Here is a 20,819-nt window from a genome sequence, read left to right on the forward strand (position 1 = left end):
AGTTGAAAACATGTTTATTTGATTGTATTTACTTGGTAAGTGCCTGCGAACAACTTTCTGGTGTCTGACAACGTGAATCCTCCAGGGGACAGATTCCACCAGTTCCTGTATTCGAAACGCCATCAGGTTGGGAGGTGTCGACACCCAAAGTGCAGAAGTACCCAGCATCACAGTCTGCCATGGGGGCAGTCAGGTTTGTCACATCACAGTGTTTCCCGCCTAAGCATTGCTGGCAGTCAGATGTCGTCAAGCCCAAGAACATTGGAAAAGGTGCCTTCAGGGCACCAGGACTAGTTTCTACCAGTTCCCTCGCGGCAGTAGAAACTCTCCGGGCAGAGAGAGTAACCTGACAATGAATCACCTAAATAAACAACAATAAATTAAACAATGTTTGTCTTCTTATATATAGTGACAAGTTGACATGAAAACTATTTTTTCTTAGAAAGGACTTCCGTTTTCTTTTTATTTTGGGCTGACTAGATTCACTTTTGACTGATAATTTCTAAAAAAAGCAGAACTTGTAAATCTAAATTTAGGGTTATTGGAGAAAAACAATAGGTAAATATTTTTGATAATTGTTCATTGATTTACACTTAAATTGATAACAATATAAAATCAATGGTCAAGCACAATAAGTTGTTGTTGTTTTTTCAAAAATTACACACCAGACATAGAATTTGAATGGATACAAATCATTAATAAAATCAACATTTCAGCCACAATGGGTCTTCCAATGAAGGTGATAAAGAAATATACCTAATCTTGCTCAACAACATACATTATAATAAGCATTTAACTAAATCAAAAAATGTAATATAATCAACATACCACTAACAACTTCCTCCGGAACACAGTAGAATCCGGGTGAACAAATCAGACACGAGTCCTGTTGGTATAATATCCGGGGAAGCATGGAGCAAGGACAATGGAGCCCGATGGGGCATGGGTATGCAACGGGGTTACGTACAGATTGCCCACATTGACAGTAGAAACCAGGGTCACAGTCGTTGACATTGCTTGTAAGGCCTGGAAAAGAGGAAAAAAAATCAGTGTATGTGTATCTCAATTCCAACATTATTGAAGCTATTCAATTGGTCCAGAGCAACCCATGTGGAGGACGGGTATAATCCATAAACCTCTTGTAATTTTGTAACCCCATCAACAAGAAAAACAAAATGGCGACCAAACAAAGTCCTTGCTTAACACTTTATATGTGTACTCGGTGAGATATAATTGTCACACTGTCTGTAGTTACACTTTGCTCTCGCATGTTATGAAACTGAACTGTTACAAATGTTACATAGTTTATATTAACCATTAAAACACGATTCTGCTTTATCAACAATTGTGTCATCATTGGCTTGTAAGTCTTTAAAGGTGCACAATATACAATAGGTTATTGCAAACATTTTTTTTAATTTTAATGCATTTTCCAGTTTAACTCATTTAAATTTGATTATACAAACAAACAAAAGCAGTGATTTTGTTACAAATAAAAAATATCAACCTTTTTAAAAATATCAATTTTCATATTTATATTAAATGTTTGTTTTTTCAATGGCTACGTGACCACAAATTGCTGGGTAAAAAAGCGCTAAAATATTTCTAATATTTCTCAATCTGTACATAAGTCAAATGCTTAATTCATTTTCATCTTTAACTATTAAATTCAAATAAGTTTAACATGATATTGCATTAAAATAACAAGAGCACCGCGAAACGGAGCAATATACGCCCGAAGAAGATTCGGCTTGAGGTCTTTAATAAACATTTAGATTATGCTAGTATACTGCTTACTAGGTGTGAAGTGTTTACAACAAAGGCTTAAACTTCCAATATTGAAACTTTAATGATACTTAAGTTAGCAGTGCTAATAAAAACTTTGTTCAACAGTATTTTTTTACAACATAGAATAATTGTAAAACAACATACATACTGGTAAGTAGTGCAATGAAGGATGTACTAATATGGAATCAGATTTTATGAAATGAAATATTTTTATAAAAAAAATAGAATATCTGAAACTTCCTTAGAAAATCTGAAAATACAAGTTTAAAAGTAGCAGGACTTGGAAAGTGCTCACAATATATCCTTTTAATGTAGCAATAATTTGTATAAAGTTATCTGAAAATTGCTTTATTGGTTACAAAGTTGTGGCTAGGACACGTTTTCTAAAAATTCCTTTATTAGTAGTAACACAAAGTTGTGGCCTGGACACGGAATTGCTAACGCCCCCCAGTGAAATTAGCCTTTGAGGTACGGACCTGGAAAGCATGCTTGACATATCCTTTTAATGTAGAGATGATTTGTATAAAGTTATTTGAAAATTGCTTTAGTAGTGTAACATCCGTCTCATACGTTTAAAGTTAAATGATTATTAACTGTCGATGATATGTGGTGGATCACTGCTTACACCAAGTAGTTTACCCGGTGAGCCAAAGCATATCTGTGGTGTATCACTGCTTACACCAGGCCTAGTGCATGGCAAGCCAAGGTATATGTAGTTTAATAATGATCAGTGATGAATATTCGAAAACGCAAGTCCGTTTCTCAATTAAACGTTATTTATTCAAGTTAATCTCAACTCCACAAAGCTAAGTCAATAATTACAATTGCGGACATGTTCAGTGGACAGTTGATGAGTTGATCAATAGTTTAATAAAGTTAAGTTCAATGTAATTATAATGATTATTTATTCTTATATAATAATATGCGAGGTTCATTTACTTAATAAATGTGCGCGTTGATTTAATTATAATACGTGTCAAAAGAATATACCTCGCATGTTTGTTTTCAAGATGTTGAAAATAGTTCAAGTTTCAGAAATGTCAACCGTCCCAAGCTCGAACTTGACACTTCTTATATACCCGCAAGATGCTGCAGCAATGCTGCAAGGCTTTTGATTGGTCTGCAGGGCTGCAGTTCACATTTGCAGGTGAGAAGAAGGTGCCAAGGCTCGAGTACAATAAAACAAGTAAATATGAAAAGTCTTGCAAGACATTCATAATAATAGATACATCAATCGATCGAGAATGACAAATTGCATCCTATTCGAACACTTAATTAAACAATCTAATTATAATGAAACAAATATCTTAATGCTGCAAAAATAATATTATCATTCATCCGCGAAATAGTGTCATAGCAACAATCGAATCAAATAGTGCGCTCGCAGCATTGTAATTGTAATCTGTAACATGAGCACATTTATATAAAACATTAATAATAAAATTATGCTTGAAACAATTTAACTTTACAATTCATACAGGAAAAGTTTACTCCAATGAATAAATATCTAATAAATATTACTGTGCTGTAACCCAACAGTTAAAATGGCGGACATATTTGTGACAGTCGTGTGTACTTCAAATTTATAAACGGGTTATACAGCTTCGATTCAAGGTATACTTATGGAATTTATATCTGAATTGAAATTGTAATTATCAACATGTTCATTTACTACAAGACTTCTGGAATACTCATAAAAGAAATGGAAAAACAGCGATAAGACAACAGAGTGTAAGTAAATTCGGATATCCGGACAATTGTTAAAATATAAAGGGGGTACAACATATTACAGTAGTAACCCAGTTATGGCCTGGACATGGAATTGCTAACGTCCCCCCCCCATGGTGATTCTAGTGTTTGAGGTATGGACTTGAAAATTGCGCGCGACACATCCTTTTAACCCTTTAGCGCATGTATACGAGATAGGCCGACATAGCTCATTACCAGATGTATACGCATTTGGCCGACCGTATCCATTACTGTATGTAAACGCATGGCCCGCATATTTCAATAGGGTCATTTCAATATTTCAATTTTGCATCTTTCTTTTTGTAAACAATATCCCGGATGTTTATAAAATTAAAGTTTAACCTTTTGTGTATTGATTTTCCCTTGAAAATATCGTCTGCTAAATTGAGAAGGTGTTTATACTCCCAATCGCAGGTGTGATATCCCATTGTGACGTAATAAGACCACGAGCTAAGTACTGTATGGAATTTCCCCCAAATTCATTGATGCGTAAATCATTAAATATATTAAATATATTACGTCAGTTCAGTTTACCATTAAAATCAATTGAGATTATATTTACTTAAAGGTAATATTTTGTTTACAAACAAAAGAAACAATTAGTAAATGAGAAAATGATGGGTAAATTTTCTGTGAAGCTTATATAATGTCCATCATAGTTTTGGCTGTAAAATAGGTCATGTGCAAGCGTTTTGTTTGATCTAGATCTTTTTATTCATACCGGAAAATCATTTATCGGCTTTCTTTTTTTGTAAACAATTTTATGAGGGGGTAATAAAGTTAAACAGACACCTTGGACTGGATCTCTCAGCTGGATGACACCGGATATTCCTGACATATATTTCTGTGTATTAATACACAAGAACATAAATTGTCGGCTTTTAAATCCAGATGGGTCTTTTTTATGATAGGGGTAATAAAAATTAGATCGATCCCAGCATTTTATTACCCTTTGATTTAATGCAATTATGACATTTCAAAGAAATGTTACAAATCCATCTTGAAAATACATTCACAGCTGAAATAAAATAATTTAATATTTCATCATTGACACCATTTATTAGATAATTTAATTATCTATAAAAAATGAATTCACATAAAAAAAATTGGACACAATTATTTGGAGTAACATTGATTTTAAGGTCATACTGCTGTATTCATTTTCTCATTTTCAAATATCCAGAAAAGTACCTATGCAGATAAGGACTGCTTATCAGTAAGATGGCTATTGACTGGGAGGTGTAATCTGGCCACTTGTCTATGTGCTAAAGGGTTAATGTAATGATGCTTTGCATAAAGTTATTTGAAAATGACTTTATTAGTGACCAAGTTGTGGCCTGGACACGGATTTGCTAACGCACCCCATGGTGATTCTAGTCATTGAGGTATGGACCTGGAAATTGCGCGCGACACATCCTTTTAATGTAGTGATGATTTGTATAAAGTTATTTGAAAATCGCTTTATTAGTTACCAAGTTGTGGCCCGTACACGGAATTGCTAACGGACGGACGGACAGACGATGGAGGCCACAACATAATACGACCCTTCGGGCGTATAAAAACTAAAGATTTTGGCATCAACCTATATTGGGCGCCTTTAAAACAACCATATCAAACTAAAATGTCCTTACATATTTCTTTTTTTGACCATCCAATAGACATAACTCTTACAACCTACCTGTATCGTTACAGTATTTCCCAGGATCACAAAATGTACACGAGGTCACATTGATCATGCCCTGTATGTTACTCAAGGTTACTGCGGGACAGGGTGTTGGGGCTGGGGATCCGGCGGGACAGTAGCTTCCCGCGGGACATAGGTATTCTGTACTCCTGTTGGATCCAATTTTCACAGTAGAATCTGAAAAACATGGCATAGACTTGATTAAAACATTGATCATTCGATGGGTATTACTGACAGTTCCCACAGGACAGGTTGCTTTGGATCTTTCGGGGCAGTAGCTTCCCCCATGACAGAGGTATTCTGTACACATCTTGGATCCAATCTAACAGTATCACGACATCATGGTTTCAATTAATACATTGATAAATCTTTAGATTTCTTTTATTGTGTAAAATAAAACATAGATCAAATTTGATTTTCCGGATTTTGGGCATGTCTGTAGTGACAATCCTTTCTTTATGGATGGATAATATTAATTTGTGATCAGTTTCCTTCTGAAATCGTTGTTTTTGTCATAAGTTGAACATAAATGACTTGAATATATCATTTCAGACAAAACAATGAGTCAAATTTCTGTGTTGTTTAACAGCAAACAGCTCACCCTTCATCACAAAGGCCAGTGGGAGCATAAGTCCTGTGTTGTCACAATATTGTCCTGCAGGGCAGTCCTGGCACTGGGATGCATCATGTAGACCGGTGTTGTTACTGTACGTTCCCATGGGACATGATATTGGATCTGTAGTACCAAGTGGACAATATTTCCCATCTGGGCAAATATTAGCATCAGATCCTGAAATTATTGATTACAAATTTTATACATATATGTCTGTGAAGAAAACCTATAACTTTTTACCCTGTCAAGAAAAAACATGTATACTAAAAATTCTTAATTTAATGTTATACATATATTTCAAAACAGATTTTAAATTTTTTACATCAGCATGTATAACACATCATAAAATTTATAGCCTTTCTTATTCAAGGCAAGATATTTACACTTGAATTTCTTTAAGATAAAATTTGCGTTCATTTTGTATGAGCCAGTCGCCATCTGTGACCTCTGTAAGTGGAGAGTCACAAGATAGACCCGAGTCATGCATATTGAAAACACAAATTAAATAATCTTGATAATTTTCTTGATAAACACGAAAATTATTACACCCAGAATCATTATTACCACTACTGTACTTAAAATAAAAATCAATCCTTAAATGTAGCCCTGAAAGAGGTGTATTTCAACCTACCTTGGTCTGGAGTGGTGGTATTGGCCCCCTGTTGACAGAAGTATCCAGCTGCACACTTGTGTATGTCCAACATCTGTGTCATTCCGGTGACGGGACAGGCGTATCCTCCAAGACAAAGCGTACAGTCGCTTTCCTGCTCAAGGCCTGGGTAAAAGCATAGTTTATTTTTATTCAGCCCTGGTCAATGCATATGAAAAATGAAAGAATTTTATTTTAGCCCTGGGCAAAGCATATGAAAAATCAAAGAATAATCTTTATTTATTTCAGATACTTAAGTTCATTTTAGATTTGGGATTTCAAATTAAAAACTAATTGAAGCCATCAATACAATTGCTAAAAAAAATAAGTTTAGTTAATAATACTTTATTTGCACAGGCAATGCAAAGGTATAATAGCTGTACGTATAAATATCATACAGTTGTCAAACATAAAACATGATCTTGGCTTAACATTTTGCTAGTTTTACTGCTAAAAGCAAAAATCATTTACAAGACACAATTTTCTACCAACCTGTGAGATTGTTGAATGTTCCTTCAGGACATGGGAATTCATTGTGGAACCTTGTTCCGGCTGGACAGTAATACCCCTCCAGACATGTAGATGTGGCGTTGCGAACGCAATATTGGCAGTGTTGTCACAGTAGTAGCCCGCATGGCAGATATCACAAGTTGTCTGGGTGGTCAGCGTCTGGTAGTAGCCATTTTCGCACTGTATAGGGTCATCAGTGTCTCCGGGGCAGTAGTGTCCCGCGGGACAGCTGGAAAATAAGAGCGAAAATTAAAATAGTCACCAATATCACATGATTTGTAGATGATCAGAGTATTTGAATGAAAATATGAAAATTGTGGTCTGTTTCTCAGTCAGCAGTCTTAGATCACTAGTTCTCTGACATTTACACAAAAATTGGCTTATTCAAAGACAAAACATAAAAAAAGTTATCAAAAAAGTCAATGGGAGTGCAGCTTTAAGACTAATAACATGTTTACTTTTTTTAACAATTTAAGTGAAATCTTACAAATATCAACAAAAGAGCATTGGATGATGGAACTCACTTGTAATCAGCAGGAGCAGAATCATTCTGACCAATCGGACAATAGTAGCCTGGGTCACAAGTTCCCGCAGGTTCAGGATTTCCTGTTCCTGGGCAATATTTCCCTACTGTGCAGATTATACAGTCTGAGTTGTCATCTGAACCAGTCACATTGAGGAAATAACCAGTCTCGCATACGGTGGGAGTGGAGCTTCCCTCGGGACAAGAGTGGCCCATGGGACAGATATTTCCTGTGGTGTTGTCAGTTGGCATAAAGCTTGAGGCCTCTAGTGTACAGTAGTAACCTGGAAAAGATTCACGTATGGTTAGAAAATGATAAAAAACAATTATATAAACACAGAAGAATATCAAGGTCTGGTATTTTACTTAGTGAACAAGTAACTCAATAATGAGCATTGTAATCAATCACACTTCAAATGCATGGGACAGGAGAATATTGGTCACATAAAATTCTAATCTCCTGGAGAGGAACAAACTTGATAGCCCTGCAATAAATGCCACTAGGAGTAAAATCATGTCGACCTTTTTGACAGAGCCAGCTGGGAGCCCCAAAAAAAGAATGCTTAACAAACCCACATAGGGTTTAAGTTGTTCCACAACATGAGAAAACATCAGAGCTACAGATAACTTTTTAACTCAAAGTGTATTTTACACCCTTATGCAATCTACTAAAGTGTATGATACACCCTTGGGTCATTAAACTATAATGGCGATTTGTAAAGTGTACTGGTATATTAAATTACAAATATGAATGACTTATTTTATTTAAGAACTTTTATAGCACATATATAAGAAACTTGCACAAAATTTCAATGTTAAATTCACAAGTCCTGATTAATTTAAACCTCTTTACTAAATTGCTTTCTTGGCTTATAACCTTCTGTAAGTCTCTTGGTTTGTCTCTTCTTTTTTGCGTGCTATAGCTGAACGGCTCATTTGGTGTCAAATGTTTCAAGTGTTACTCCGACAACCATTCATTTTCATTTTTTTCCTGCAACTTATCACCAACATGCTTCTTCTTTTTACTTGAATTTGCAACACAAATATTAACAGTGTCATGAATAACATAATGTATTATTGCTTTAACAAAAAGATGAAGTGGATTCAATTTCTCTGGTAACAAAGTTTAATAGCATATTTTTCTTGGAAGAAGGAGCTTTTTTAGCTGGAAAACGGCTAGCCTGGGTTACCTGCCCTTACCATTTCATTATCGGCTCTTGTTATGCAGAGTATGCTGGATACCAGACAAGAAAACTGCCTCGATCAGACATGTTTACTGGAGACTTGATTTACACAGAATATAATCGATTAAATAAAACGCTGTGCATCGGTTACGTCCCCTAACAAACATTGCGTAGGAAAGTGAATCCATTTTAACAAACCGGTTCACCATTTCGGCAAAACGGCTAGCGTAAAAATGGACAAAAGTACTCGAAAGAACGTTATGTCCTATTAATTTATTTTAATCGTACCGGTACGAACAGCTGTTTGATTTTATGTCGTAATGGGCGATTTTTAAAGTGTATTTACGCCCACTATGATCCTTATCTGTAGCTCTGAAACATGTTTATTACCTTTGTATGTGTAAATAATTTTCAACAAAATTTTAAACATTTCTATCATACTAATCTATACTCATATTTATAAATGTTTACACACCAGCAGAGCAGTTTCCTGTGGGTGCAGACAATGTTGCAGTTTGGCAGTAGGTTCCTGGGTCACACTTAATCTTCTTGGCCGAACCCTCGGGGCAATAAAATCCTGGGTAACATGGCCCACCCATGACCCCTAGAGCTGGGGTTGCAGTGTCACTGGCGTTGGATCAGTAGTAGCCTGAATAATGAATATGTAAAGTATTAAAATTTGTGGATATTCAAAACTGAATCGTGTCACTGGCATTAAAAAGTAGAGGCCTGGATAGTGGATATGTAAAGTATTAAAACTTGTGGTTATTCAAAACTGAATGGTTTCACTGGCATTGAAAAAATAAAAAATAAAACATTCTTTTTGGATGTACCTTGAAAACAATGGAAATTTGCTGAAATACAGTACACAATTGTTTCAAAATATTAATGAATCTTGAACAACAAAATATGATCAAAAGTCTCATTCCAATAAATTAAGATAGTCGAGGGAAACAAGAGGCCCAAAAGGGCCTATGCTCTACTGGCATGGCTCTTGTTGTCATTTTTAATCCAGAGCATGTATGTATGGGTAAAAGGCAACAGACATATAGTTCACATTTTGTGTTAGGGTTACCTGAAAACGTTGCACGTTCAACATCTGAGCCCAGAAAGAATTGTAAGCAGATTAGTTGCATGAACTATTTTAATATGTGCCAAGTAAAAGTCATCTGAAAAAAAAAAAATGCTTTCAAAACTGTACTCATGGTAAAAATTTCTGTAGTTTTAAAATTTTTAAAAAAAAATCGAAGTCAAGAGCATCCGAGGACAACATTGATCAATTTGAACAATCATTCACAAGCAATTGTGCTGAGATGAATGCAAAAACACACAAAAAGATTTTCAAACCTTTCCCAATTTAATTTTACCAAACCTGTGAACCCTGGGCGTGGCCAGTAATGACCCCAGGTGCATAACTTGAACATTCCTAACCAATTTTGTTAAGATGAATGTGCAAAACTACAGACACTTAAGAGCTAAGAAAATGGCCTTTGGGCTTTCAACAAGAACAAGGCAGAGTAATTCACAAAATCAACTGCAGTACAAAAAGCCAATTCTCTCCCTTAGTCCTAGACTTGAATTTACATGTACATGTAAACTTGGCTAAAAATAGAATTAGCTCCTGCCAGACCTGCATGGCTAAAAATAAATGAACTAAAAATAGCATTTCTTTAATTTAAAACTTTCAAGGCCCATAATCAAGGCATGCATATGGCTGGTTTTCGAAAGAAACCAAGCTCTAATTGATATCTAAATACTGTACAAGTTTCATCGAGATACAATCAAAACTGAAGACTGTATCGCCTTAACAAGACATTGTTTTCAGACGCACAGACGCACATACTACGTACACATTACCATCGCATAAGCTCTTCTGGCCTTTGGCCAGTAGAGCTAAAAAATGAGGCAAGCACACGTCAAACATGCGCTGTGAAGGCGTGTTTGACCTCAGTCTCTTTCAGTCGCGATTTTCTGAAAATCTTGAATATAAACACCGTCTTTTTTCGTGAGTAATATATTTATCGATGTTTATACTACACAAAAATGCATTTGTTACGAAAAAATAAGCAACAAATATATTAATAAATGACCGTAAATAAGCATGGCACATTTTAGGGCAATCATGCGGGAATCGATAGAGGGGCATTTTGGAATAATTATGCGGTAATCGATAAAGGGGCAATTTGGAACAATCATGCGAAATAGATAAAGGGGCAATTTGGCACAATCATGCGGGAAAGGTTTAATTAAACCATTCTTGTTTGCTTCAAGACAAAATTTGAACTTCCAGTTATAGTCCAGGGTTTTTTTTCTGAAAAAGGGGACGGGGCCTGGGGCCTTTGAGAAGGGGAAAATTTGGGGGCGTTTTAGTAAATAAGGGGGAAAATGTGCATGTTTAACATTTTTATTTTTATTTTACTATCATACATCTTATTATATTTGATTGTTACATTACAAGTCCATCTCTCTCTTTTTTCCTGTTCTTAAAACTCCTCCACTAAATTACCCTCAGCACTTCTTTTAGTTTTTTTTATTCGTTGGGGAGATTACATGTACCTCAGACTTGCTTTCACAATCAAAACTTCAAGACAGTTGGACATTTTTGCTCCGTGGTTCCGAAATTTCAGGGCCACTCGGCTCAACAGATCAGGTCTCGGGTCACATTTTGTGTGCTAGTGGATTGACAAGATGTAACTGCTGACCCAAACGTCAGTGAAGAAAGAATCAATTTTCCAAATATATTTTTTGTGATTTTTTTGTTGAAATACTTCCAGTTATGCGACATTTCTCGAGCACGCGAAACTGAAAAAGAACGGAATACGGTATGTCGTAAACCATCAAGGGAGACCACTGTGTATAATTATAAGTTTAATCGATTAAGTTCAGCGTGACTTACCTCCCCTGGCAGACGAAAAAACGACAGCTGATTTTTCGCAATTCGGCAATGAAATATTGAATTTTATCGGAGGGGAATTTTCATTTTTAGGGGAAAAACTAGGCTTATTTTCTGAGGGGAAAGAGCCTTTAAACGGCCCATTGTATATAAATTAAAAAAAACCTGTAGTCAAAAAGATGTATCTTGCCCTATCGGAAAGGCCCTGGCACCATTCCCAAACTGGTGGCGGAAACCCCCCACTGATCTTACCATTTCCTGAGTTCCAAATGCTGATGCCCAGTTGAGGAGCATTTGTCCAACATCGTCCATGAAGTTCACTTCAAACCCGCTATCCACAGCATCAATGAGAGCGTCAGTATCCTTGCTGCATATACAGTCGATCAGCTGTCTGTGTGACCGTTCCCCGAGACTGTCCATGCGACGGAGCCCAGGAAGTCGTCCCCCGCCTTTGGTAGCGCTCCTCAACCCTTGAATAGCAGCACCAGCAAGAGATCAACGAGTCGCATGGTGTCCAGGCAACATCTGCAAAAATGGTTATCAAAATTCAACAATGATTTATAGGGACCATTTACTGATTATTTACTGATCGATGGTCAATTGATATGTTTAAATCAGATAATCGATAAATATGTTTTTTGTTTTTTTTTTGAATGAATCAAAGTCCATTTGCATTTATTCGTCCAGAATTATGTGACTATTAAATCACTCCATTGGTTTAACAGTAATGAATATTAAAGGTATTTCGCCGAAAAGTCAATAAGGAATGAGATGAATGACCATGAGCCAATTGTAAGGAACTTGTTGAAGTTCACAATGTAGTTAACATCATTGTTGTTAACTTTCAAATCTTTACTGCTCCAGAAGTTTAACAGATACGTTTGTGATTTGCTGTATTAAATTTTAAATCTTTACTGCTCCAGACGTTTAATGGATACGTTTGTGATCTGCTGTATTTATAACAAGATAATTGAGGATTGTTTCAGCTGTAATTGTTTACATTTATTTTAAATATGAGCACTTCATGTTTAAAAATTAACACAATGCCATTAATCACTTTGTGACCTTTAACAGAAAACTAAACAATCGGCACATCGAATGACAATGGAACCTGTAATCAAAGAAGCCATGTCGGTCATATTTTCTGTGCCTTCCAGAACAATGCCTCTGCAATCTAGCCAACATTAAAATTTGAAACTGAAAGTAGGAATTTCCTTGCAATCATTTTTGGAAGTTTTTCTTTATATGTGCACTTATATGCCAAACATCTGCCAAAACATTTGGCCCTAGGTGCCAATTAAACAATGAGGGCAAATCCTGGCCCTCGTGTTATTTTTGGATGCATTTATATGGCAACTGAGAATAATGAATATCTTTTGGTTAAGTGCCAATAGTTTGTGTTGAAAGAAATATCTGATATACTGATGAAGCTAATATTTACTACATATGATATCAATACCTGTATCTGATACCACTCCTGCTCACATAGAGATATTATGTTGCAGTTAATTTCTGTGAAATAATAAGAAAATCTGTTTTTCATTCAAAAGTATATTTTCTTACAGTCAGAAAACATTGAAACTATGCATGTTCATGTTTGTTTCATTCTAAAAACAAATAAGGAAACCAGACTGTTTTTAAAATTGATAACTTCCAAGGTATCAGTTGAAATAGGAGGGTGACAGCTTTTACCTAAATGAGTTTGCAAGTATAACATTCCATTGTGATAGTATTACCGGTAGTATTATAATCAATCTCAAAGAAAGGCCAAATCGCTAAACTTGAAAACAAAATAGTTATGTAATAAATGAACATGATATTACAAATATTAAGTCTTTTGTACAGTCTGCAGAGAAATTTTACAAAAATTTGATAGAATAAATAAAGTTGTTTTTAAAACAAAATCTTCCTTTTAATTCAATATTTTGTCTACTTATACTGTTGGACCCTGCAAATAAAACAAGAGGGCCATTATGGCAAAAAATTGCTCACTGGATTGAAAGTTCTTTTAGGAGAATTAATGAGTTTATTGTTGCATGATATGAAACTTGGGATTTAACTAAATGTATGATTGAATATTGTCAAATATTGTAGTGGTCAAGGTCATCCAAGCAAAACATTGACATTTATTTTCAAAACTATTCACATGGTTCAAATTGTATTGCTGAGGCTTCAAAATAAGAAAGTATGTTACAATATCACAGTAAAGGTCATCGGAGTACAACATTGATACTTGTTTTCAAAGCAAAACATGGTCTCAATTTCATTGCAAGGGCTTCAAAAATAAGAAAGTAGGTCATCCTGAAGCACAACTTTTATATTTATTTTCAAAACTGGACACCGTCAAAAAAAGTAGGTCAAAAGATCACACTCGAGTTCATCCTAGTTAGGCCTAAAAAAAAAAAATGTCCGTTTCGGGTAACCCGACCCTACCTATAAAAATGCGCCGACCCTAACTATTTTTGTTCCGTTTCTGAGCAAAAAAAATATTCATTAGCGAATAGAGTTACGAAGGGCGGATAAATGCAGATTTTAATCAGAATTATTGTTTATATGATAAAACAAAGTCAGGCAATGACAGTAATGTAGGAAAGACTGCCATGTGCAAGAATACACTCTGAACTTACGACAGATTTTGAAAAAAAAAAAAAAAAAAAAAAAAATCCCTACCTACCCTACCTAGAAATTTTGGAAAGGTTACCCTAAACAAACAATTTTATTTTTTTTGGCCGTATCTTCAAAACTGGACACATGGTCCAAATTTAATTGCTGTAGCTTCAAAAATTAAGAAAGTAGGTCAAAAGGTCACAGTCAATGCCATCTTAGGACAACATTGATACTTGTTTGCAAAACTGTACACATGGTCCAAATTTTATGGCTGTAGCTTCAACAAATATCTGGGCCATGTGGTTTGATCACTGGGTGGGGACAGTAATGTTAAAGGAGTCACAATTTTAACAAAATTGATGGAGGAATACTGTTTGATGCTACATACAAAATATCACATGTCTTGGCCTAGCAGTTTAAGACAAGAGTTTTTTAAAAGATTTCCCTATATCAGTACATGTATCGGTATGTAAGAAACTTGTGACCCCTGGGGCTGGGCCAGTTGTGACCACAAGGGCATAAGTCGAACAAACATAGTAAAGGACTAGAAGAAAATGAAACACACAAAACTTCTATGCTCTAAGCCTCATGGGTTTTGTAAAAAAAAATAATTAAGTTTTTCCTTTCGGTTGTCATGGCATCCAGGTTTTTGGATGGAATTCATTTCTTTGAACAATTTTGAAAGGCAACCATCCCAGGGACATCCCAGTAAAGTTTTATCTAAATTTACCAGTCAGTTAAGGAGGAGATGTCATTTGAAGAGATTTTAGACAGATGACAGATGGTGAGCAAAGGGAAAAGTTCAGCTAGAAAACTACATGCTCAGGTGAGCTAAAAATACCATGATGTTTATCAATCCCTGAGGAAACACAACGATGAGGAATATTGATAACATCAATTCATTTACAATGTGTCTGCTTTACCATGACAGTAAATTAATAAAGACAAATCAACTATAAACCAAACTTTCGTCACCTTTCAGGCCGCACTCTATAGCATGTGGGAGGTCACACCGCAGTAGATCGTGGGTGTTTGAAGGTGAACCTCTACACAGTGTGGACAGCAGGCTGATAACGGTGGAGACACTGTGACTTGACTTCACTTCTGGAGTAATTGTCACTTTCCCTGGCGTGCTTGATATGGATGTATTCCGACCTTGCATGGACATACATTCTCAAAATTTATTGCTCAGTAAGATGCAATATATATGTAACAATGTTTCTTACATTTGTGACAAGATCAAAAGTGAGTTATTGCATAAATAAATTGCAGAGTTTTCCCTAATGACACGTTAACACTTCCTAATAACTGAATGAAGTATATCGTTTATTAAACAGTGTCCAAAAGCACATAATTTGTTATAATATCAATTCAATCAATGGATAAACCTGAAAGGTAATTACACTGAAAATACTTATATACAAAAGAGAATCTATTTATTTGTTACCTGGTTCACAGCCTTTGAAGGAGAACATTAATAAGGCCGTAAGCAGCTAGCTGCGCTGGGTCCTCTTTGCGAGTGAATCTGTCAGCAAGGGAAGCAAAACACCGCAGGGATCCGTCACTCACAAAATGGTCCTCATGATGGAGCAGGGCGAAGAGAGAGCTTACACACTCTTGCTGGGAGCTATCCTTAGGTTCCATCTTGCCACATAGCTGGGTGACAACGGACATGCATGAGTGGAGTGTGTCTTTATGAACCTGGCAGCCATGTTCGCAAATGAATTGCAAGACACAGCTCAGCCCACCTGATTCAAACACTGCCCCGAATTCTCGTGTGCATTCTAGTTTTAGCACCTGCAGATAAAGTTATTTGACTGTCTTGTAATGTTGTATACAAAATGAAATGTTTCAGGAGTGAAATGACTCAAAGAAAATTTCCCTTAGCTTTTCACTGAGTTTTCAGGGGGTTGGGGAGAGGGGAAACACCCAAGGTTCAAGACAGCCCCAGGCCCCCTTGGTGGCAGTTTCAAAGGTCAAAGTTTTTAAAAAGCACCTTGGAGCATTAAAGATTACATTTCAATATGCTAGTTGTTAAAGTGGAAGTCATGAAAGTAATGACCTTACAGCTGAAAGGCTGAAAGTTTCAAACTATTTCAACAAGGGGACAACTCCTCATTCTTTTGGGTGAAATTTGGTGCAAACTGAAGAGTCAATTTTTATAGCATGATGTGCAGATGCGGAAATGGATTATTTCTGGAGCCATCTGATCTGCAAATATCCGTAAATCTGCGGACAAATCACATCAAGGGTTACTTAATATAATATCAGGGAAAGAGTTAAAACCATGTTGTTTCTTCTTGGTAGTTTAAAAATTCTTGAAATGGACAACTTACCTTGATACACTGCTATGCTAGGTCTTTGCTTGTCCGAGACTCCATGTCAAACATCACAAGTCAAATGTCACAGGGTGAGAAAAGTGTGCAGCCAGACCGGGGCTCGAACCCGGGACCCCTCGCTATCAGGGCGAGTGCTCTACCGACTGAGCTACCGGACCGCTTACACACCTCCTCACCACATGTGTAGGTATCGGTACCGTGACATACTTCCCCGCAAACTGGAAATTCGTCCTCGAATTTGAGGAACACCAGTGCTAAGGAATGCACATAATTAACACGTTGGTCAGTATGTCACGGTACCGATACCTACACATGTGGTGAGGTGTGTAAGCGGTCCGGTAGCTCAGTCGGTAGAGCACTCGCCCTGATAGCGAGGGGTCCCGGGTTCGAGCCCCGGTCTGGCTGCACACTTTTCTCACCCTGTGACATTTGGCGCCCAACGAGGGACCGTGGCAGCACTGTTTGGCAGCATAATGCGCTCTCAGTGTTAATTATGTGCATTCCTTAGCACTGGTGTTCCTCAAATTCGAGGACGAATTTCCAGTTTGCGGGGAAGTATGTCACGGTACCGATACCTACACATGTGGTGAGGAGGTGTGTAAGCGGTCCGGTAGCTCAGTCGGTAGAGCACTCGCCCTGATAGCGAGGGGTCCCGGGTTCGAGCCCCGGTCTGGCTGCACACTTTTCTCACCCTGTGACATTTGGCGCCCAACGAGGGACCGTGGCAGCACTGTTTGGCAGCATAATGCGCTCTCAGTGTTAATTATGTGCATTCCTTAGCACTGGTGTTCCTCAAATTCGAGGACGAATTTCCAGTTTGCGGGGAAGTATGTCACGGTACCGATACCTACACATGTGGTGAGGAGGTGTGTAAGCGGTCCGGTAGCTCAGTCGGTAGAGCACTCGCCCTGATAGCGAGGGGTCCCGGGTTCGAGCCCCGGTCTGGCTGCACACTTTTCTCACCCTGTGACATCAGAATCAGGAATATTCAACATAAGGTATTCGACTGATTGATTTATTGTCTGTTGCTGACACCCCAATAAAAGTGACACGATCACACCCATCGGATTAAGACGACCATCTGCTTTGTTTTGCTACGATGAACACTCAATATAACGATAGTTATCGGTCCAAACACATTGTTTATCACAGGGGACATATTTTGGTACCTTTAAAATTAAAATATTTTGAACAAAAAATATTAAATAACTTTCTATGTCGTTAATAAAACTTACTTCTTCCTTACGATTAGGTCTTGCGTATATCATGCAGATACATGTAACTGGCAGATTTCAATACACATTGCATCAATTTATCCGCAATCATCATTGCTTATTTATTTCTTAAAATTTAAGTCCCATCAACTGCAATCCAGACAAACACCTGCGAAAATTAAACTTATTAACACATGTAATGGAATGTGTTGTGTTTGTCGGCTGCAGATCAAACAGTACAATTTGTGATGTCACAGCACAGCTATGTAAAGATCAAAGGTGCACTGCAGTGGTTTGTATTTAAATAGGTCAATCAAATACCTTATAAACCCATTTAAATCCAAAGATTGTGTCTAGGCTGGTTAAAACATACCATACGATCGGAAAATAAAAATCAATACTCCTAAGCAAATGAACAAATTTAGTTGATATTTGTATGTTTAGCTTGAACATTTTCACAGACTTGGAGAATTTAAGTGCTTGATTTGCTTTAAAAATCGACCCCGTCTTAGAGTCGAGACAAAAACACCTGATTTCATGGGCAAAGTTAGGGGGTCGTCTTATAAGTGAATTGCCTTATAATCGAGGAATTACGGTAAACACCAACACATAGTACATTTGTCATTTAAATTTTGACATTATTAATCATTTTAATAATGAAATATTTTATGAAATTTTACTGTAGATAGGAAACAATTGTTGTCTTAATTAACCATGAGAACAGGCAGACAAAAAAAATGGCCTCAAGATTTTCAAATAAAATTTTGTCCATTTTTCCCAGTCACCCATAAAATGAAATTCAAAACTTTTAAGATTAATGGGCCTTGTTTTTTCCATGCATCACTTTATTAAAATGTTTAAAATGAAAGATTACTTGCTGTGTTTTTTCAATGCAACACTATTGGACGGTTCAAATAAAGATTATGTGCCTTGATTTTCCCATGCACCACTCTATTGGAAAGATTGAAATAAAATATTATGTGCCTTTCTTTTCCCATGCATCACTCTATTGCAAAGATTAAGTTAAAAGATTATGTGAACAATGTTTTACTTATGACCAAAGTTAGATTTTGCAAGATTCTGCAAATCTCGACAACATATTAACACCATGGCTATAACATTTAATACCAGGGGCCGTATTCAATAAGCATCTTAGTTAATATTTTCAACTTTTTGAATTTTGTAACTTTTGACAACGATTATTTTAAATACCCGCTACTTTTCATCAGATTTATTCATATGCATATATTGTTTAGGCCATTTTCTTGCTTATTTTCATATTTTTTTTGTACAAACATAGTTTGTTTTCTTAAAATTCAAATTAGAAAAATGGCAATTTTTCACATAGTTGAAATTTTTTTCTAAGATGCTTTTTGAATACCGCCCCAGAGCATTTTTTTCTCTTAAACAACGGTCAAACAAACAAACAAAAATTGCTGGAAACTCCTATCCCAAACAATGCTCCCATATTTGACAATCTTTCATCTAAAGATGAACAAGAGAAAGTTACAGCCCGGACATGACAACCTTTACTTTATGTCCTTATATGCAGCATTCAATTGGGAATAAACACCCAAGTGTGACCTTGACCTTAGAGGTAGAAACATGGGTCTGGCACGAGACACATTGTCTGTCCAACACAATTGTGGCAAGTTATTTTAAAATCTGACCATACAAGAGAAAGTAACAGCCCGGACATGACAAGATGCACTCTATGTCCTTATATGCAGCATTCAATTTTGAATAAATACCTTAGTGTGACCTTGACCTTAAGAGAAAGGGACACGGGTCATGAACATTCTTATACAGATGACATGGTCATTTTCATAGAAATAATTATATATGGAAATCTAAAAGCTACTGTATGAGATCAGATGTTTATGTTCTATTGGCCATCAGTTGATATCTTAGGTCATACATGCATGCTTACCTGCTTGTCGGCTGGGAGCAGCTTGGAACTTTGCCGGGGTCCTCAACCACGCCGCCGGTGGTAGGCCTGGAGCATGTTTAGGCACTGCTCCAGGGTGAAGACCGGCCCGTCTTGTCGAGGATTGCCATAGAGGCGATACTGGCCGGTCCTCTCTTCTACCACCAGCGGGGGCAGGTCCCAGTGGGATGGACGCTATTAATTAAAGACAAACTGATATTATAGTAGGTTTAGAGTGGCAAGACTTTACAATGTGATCACATGGTTAAAACAAGAGGCCCAAAAGGGCCTATGCTCTACTGGCTGGGTTTGTGTGGTTTACATCACTGTTTTCGAAAAGAACCAACCTCTTATGGGTATCTGAATACTCAAAACTGAAGACTGTATCATGTTGGCAAGCATTCATTACACATTAGCATTTTTTTTATACTATTAAGGCCCATGATCGAATCATTTCAAGGCCCATACTCTAGGCATGCATGGGCGGATCTAGCTGGTTTTCCAAAGGAACCCAGCTCTAATGGATATCCAAATACTGTACAAGTTTCATCAAGATACAATGAAAACAAAAGACTGTATCATGTTAACAAGCACTTCTTTACTGACATACTGATTTTTGTTACTTTCAAGGCCCATTATCTAGGCACGCATAGGCTGATCTGGCTGGCTTTCGAAAGGAACCGAGCTCTTATGGATATGTAGATACTGTACAAGTTTCATCGAGATACAATCAAAACTGAAGGCTGTACCGTGTTAACGAGCAATTGTTGACATGATTTTTATACTATCAAGGCCCATAATCTAGGCATGCATGGGCTGATCTGGCTGGTTTTCGAAAGGAACCAATCTCTTATAGATATGTAGATACTGTACAAGTTTTAACGAGATAGAATCAAAACTGTAGGCTGTATCGTGTTAAAGAGCAATTGTTTACAGACACACCGATTTTTTTATACAATCAAGGCCCATAATCTAGGCATGCATAGGCGGATCTCACCAGGCTGGCTTTCGAAAGGAACCAAGCTCTTATAGATATGTAGATACTGTACAAGTTTTAACGAGATAGAATCAAAACTGTAGGCTGTATCGTGTTAACGAGCAATTGTGTACTGACACACCGATTTTTTTAAACTATCAAG

At 36.7% G+C, this 20,819-nt stretch overlaps 1 protein-coding gene, 4 non-coding genes and 1 pseudogene across 5 annotated transcripts in view; 3 read left to right on the forward strand and 3 right to left on the reverse strand.

The window, feature by feature from the left end:
• The window catches only part of LOC128241347 (neurogenic locus notch homolog protein 4-like), a 33,107-nt gene extending 27,278 nt beyond the window's left edge, over positions 1 to 5,829 (reverse strand). The window contains exons 1-4 of the mRNA XM_052958275.1: positions 5,823 to 5,829; positions 5,216 to 5,398; positions 836 to 1,026; positions 44 to 361 (exon numbers count right to left, since the gene is read on the reverse strand). Of these exons, the coding sequence (XP_052814235.1) occupies positions 44 to 361; positions 836 to 1,026; positions 5,216 to 5,398; positions 5,823 to 5,829 (699 nt within the window). The remainder of the gene's footprint in view (positions 1 to 43; positions 362 to 835; positions 1,027 to 5,215; positions 5,399 to 5,822) is intronic.
• Positions 5,830 to 9,304: 3,475 nt separating this feature from the next.
• LOC128241348 (E3 ubiquitin-protein ligase HECTD1-like) lies at positions 9,305 to 20,316 on the reverse strand (annotated as a pseudogene).
• Trnas-uga (transfer RNA serine (anticodon UGA)) lies at positions 16,625 to 16,697 on the reverse strand. Its single transcript has one exon. It is a non-coding gene; the product is annotated as a tRNA-Ser (tRNA).
• Trnas-uga (transfer RNA serine (anticodon UGA)) lies at positions 16,872 to 16,944 on the forward strand. The gene has a single exon. It is a non-coding gene; the product is annotated as a tRNA-Ser (tRNA).
• Trnas-uga (transfer RNA serine (anticodon UGA)) lies at positions 17,144 to 17,216 on the forward strand. The gene has a single exon. It is a non-coding gene; the product is annotated as a tRNA-Ser (tRNA).
• On the forward strand, positions 17,416 to 17,488 carry Trnas-uga (transfer RNA serine (anticodon UGA)). Its single transcript has one exon. It is a non-coding gene; the product is annotated as a tRNA-Ser (tRNA).
• Positions 20,317 to 20,819: the final 503 nt, after the last annotated feature.

Source organism: Mya arenaria, chromosome 7, assembly GCF_026914265.1.
Source record: "Mya arenaria isolate MELC-2E11 chromosome 7, ASM2691426v1".
NCBI lineage: Eukaryota > Metazoa > Mollusca > Bivalvia > Myida > Myidae > Mya > Mya arenaria.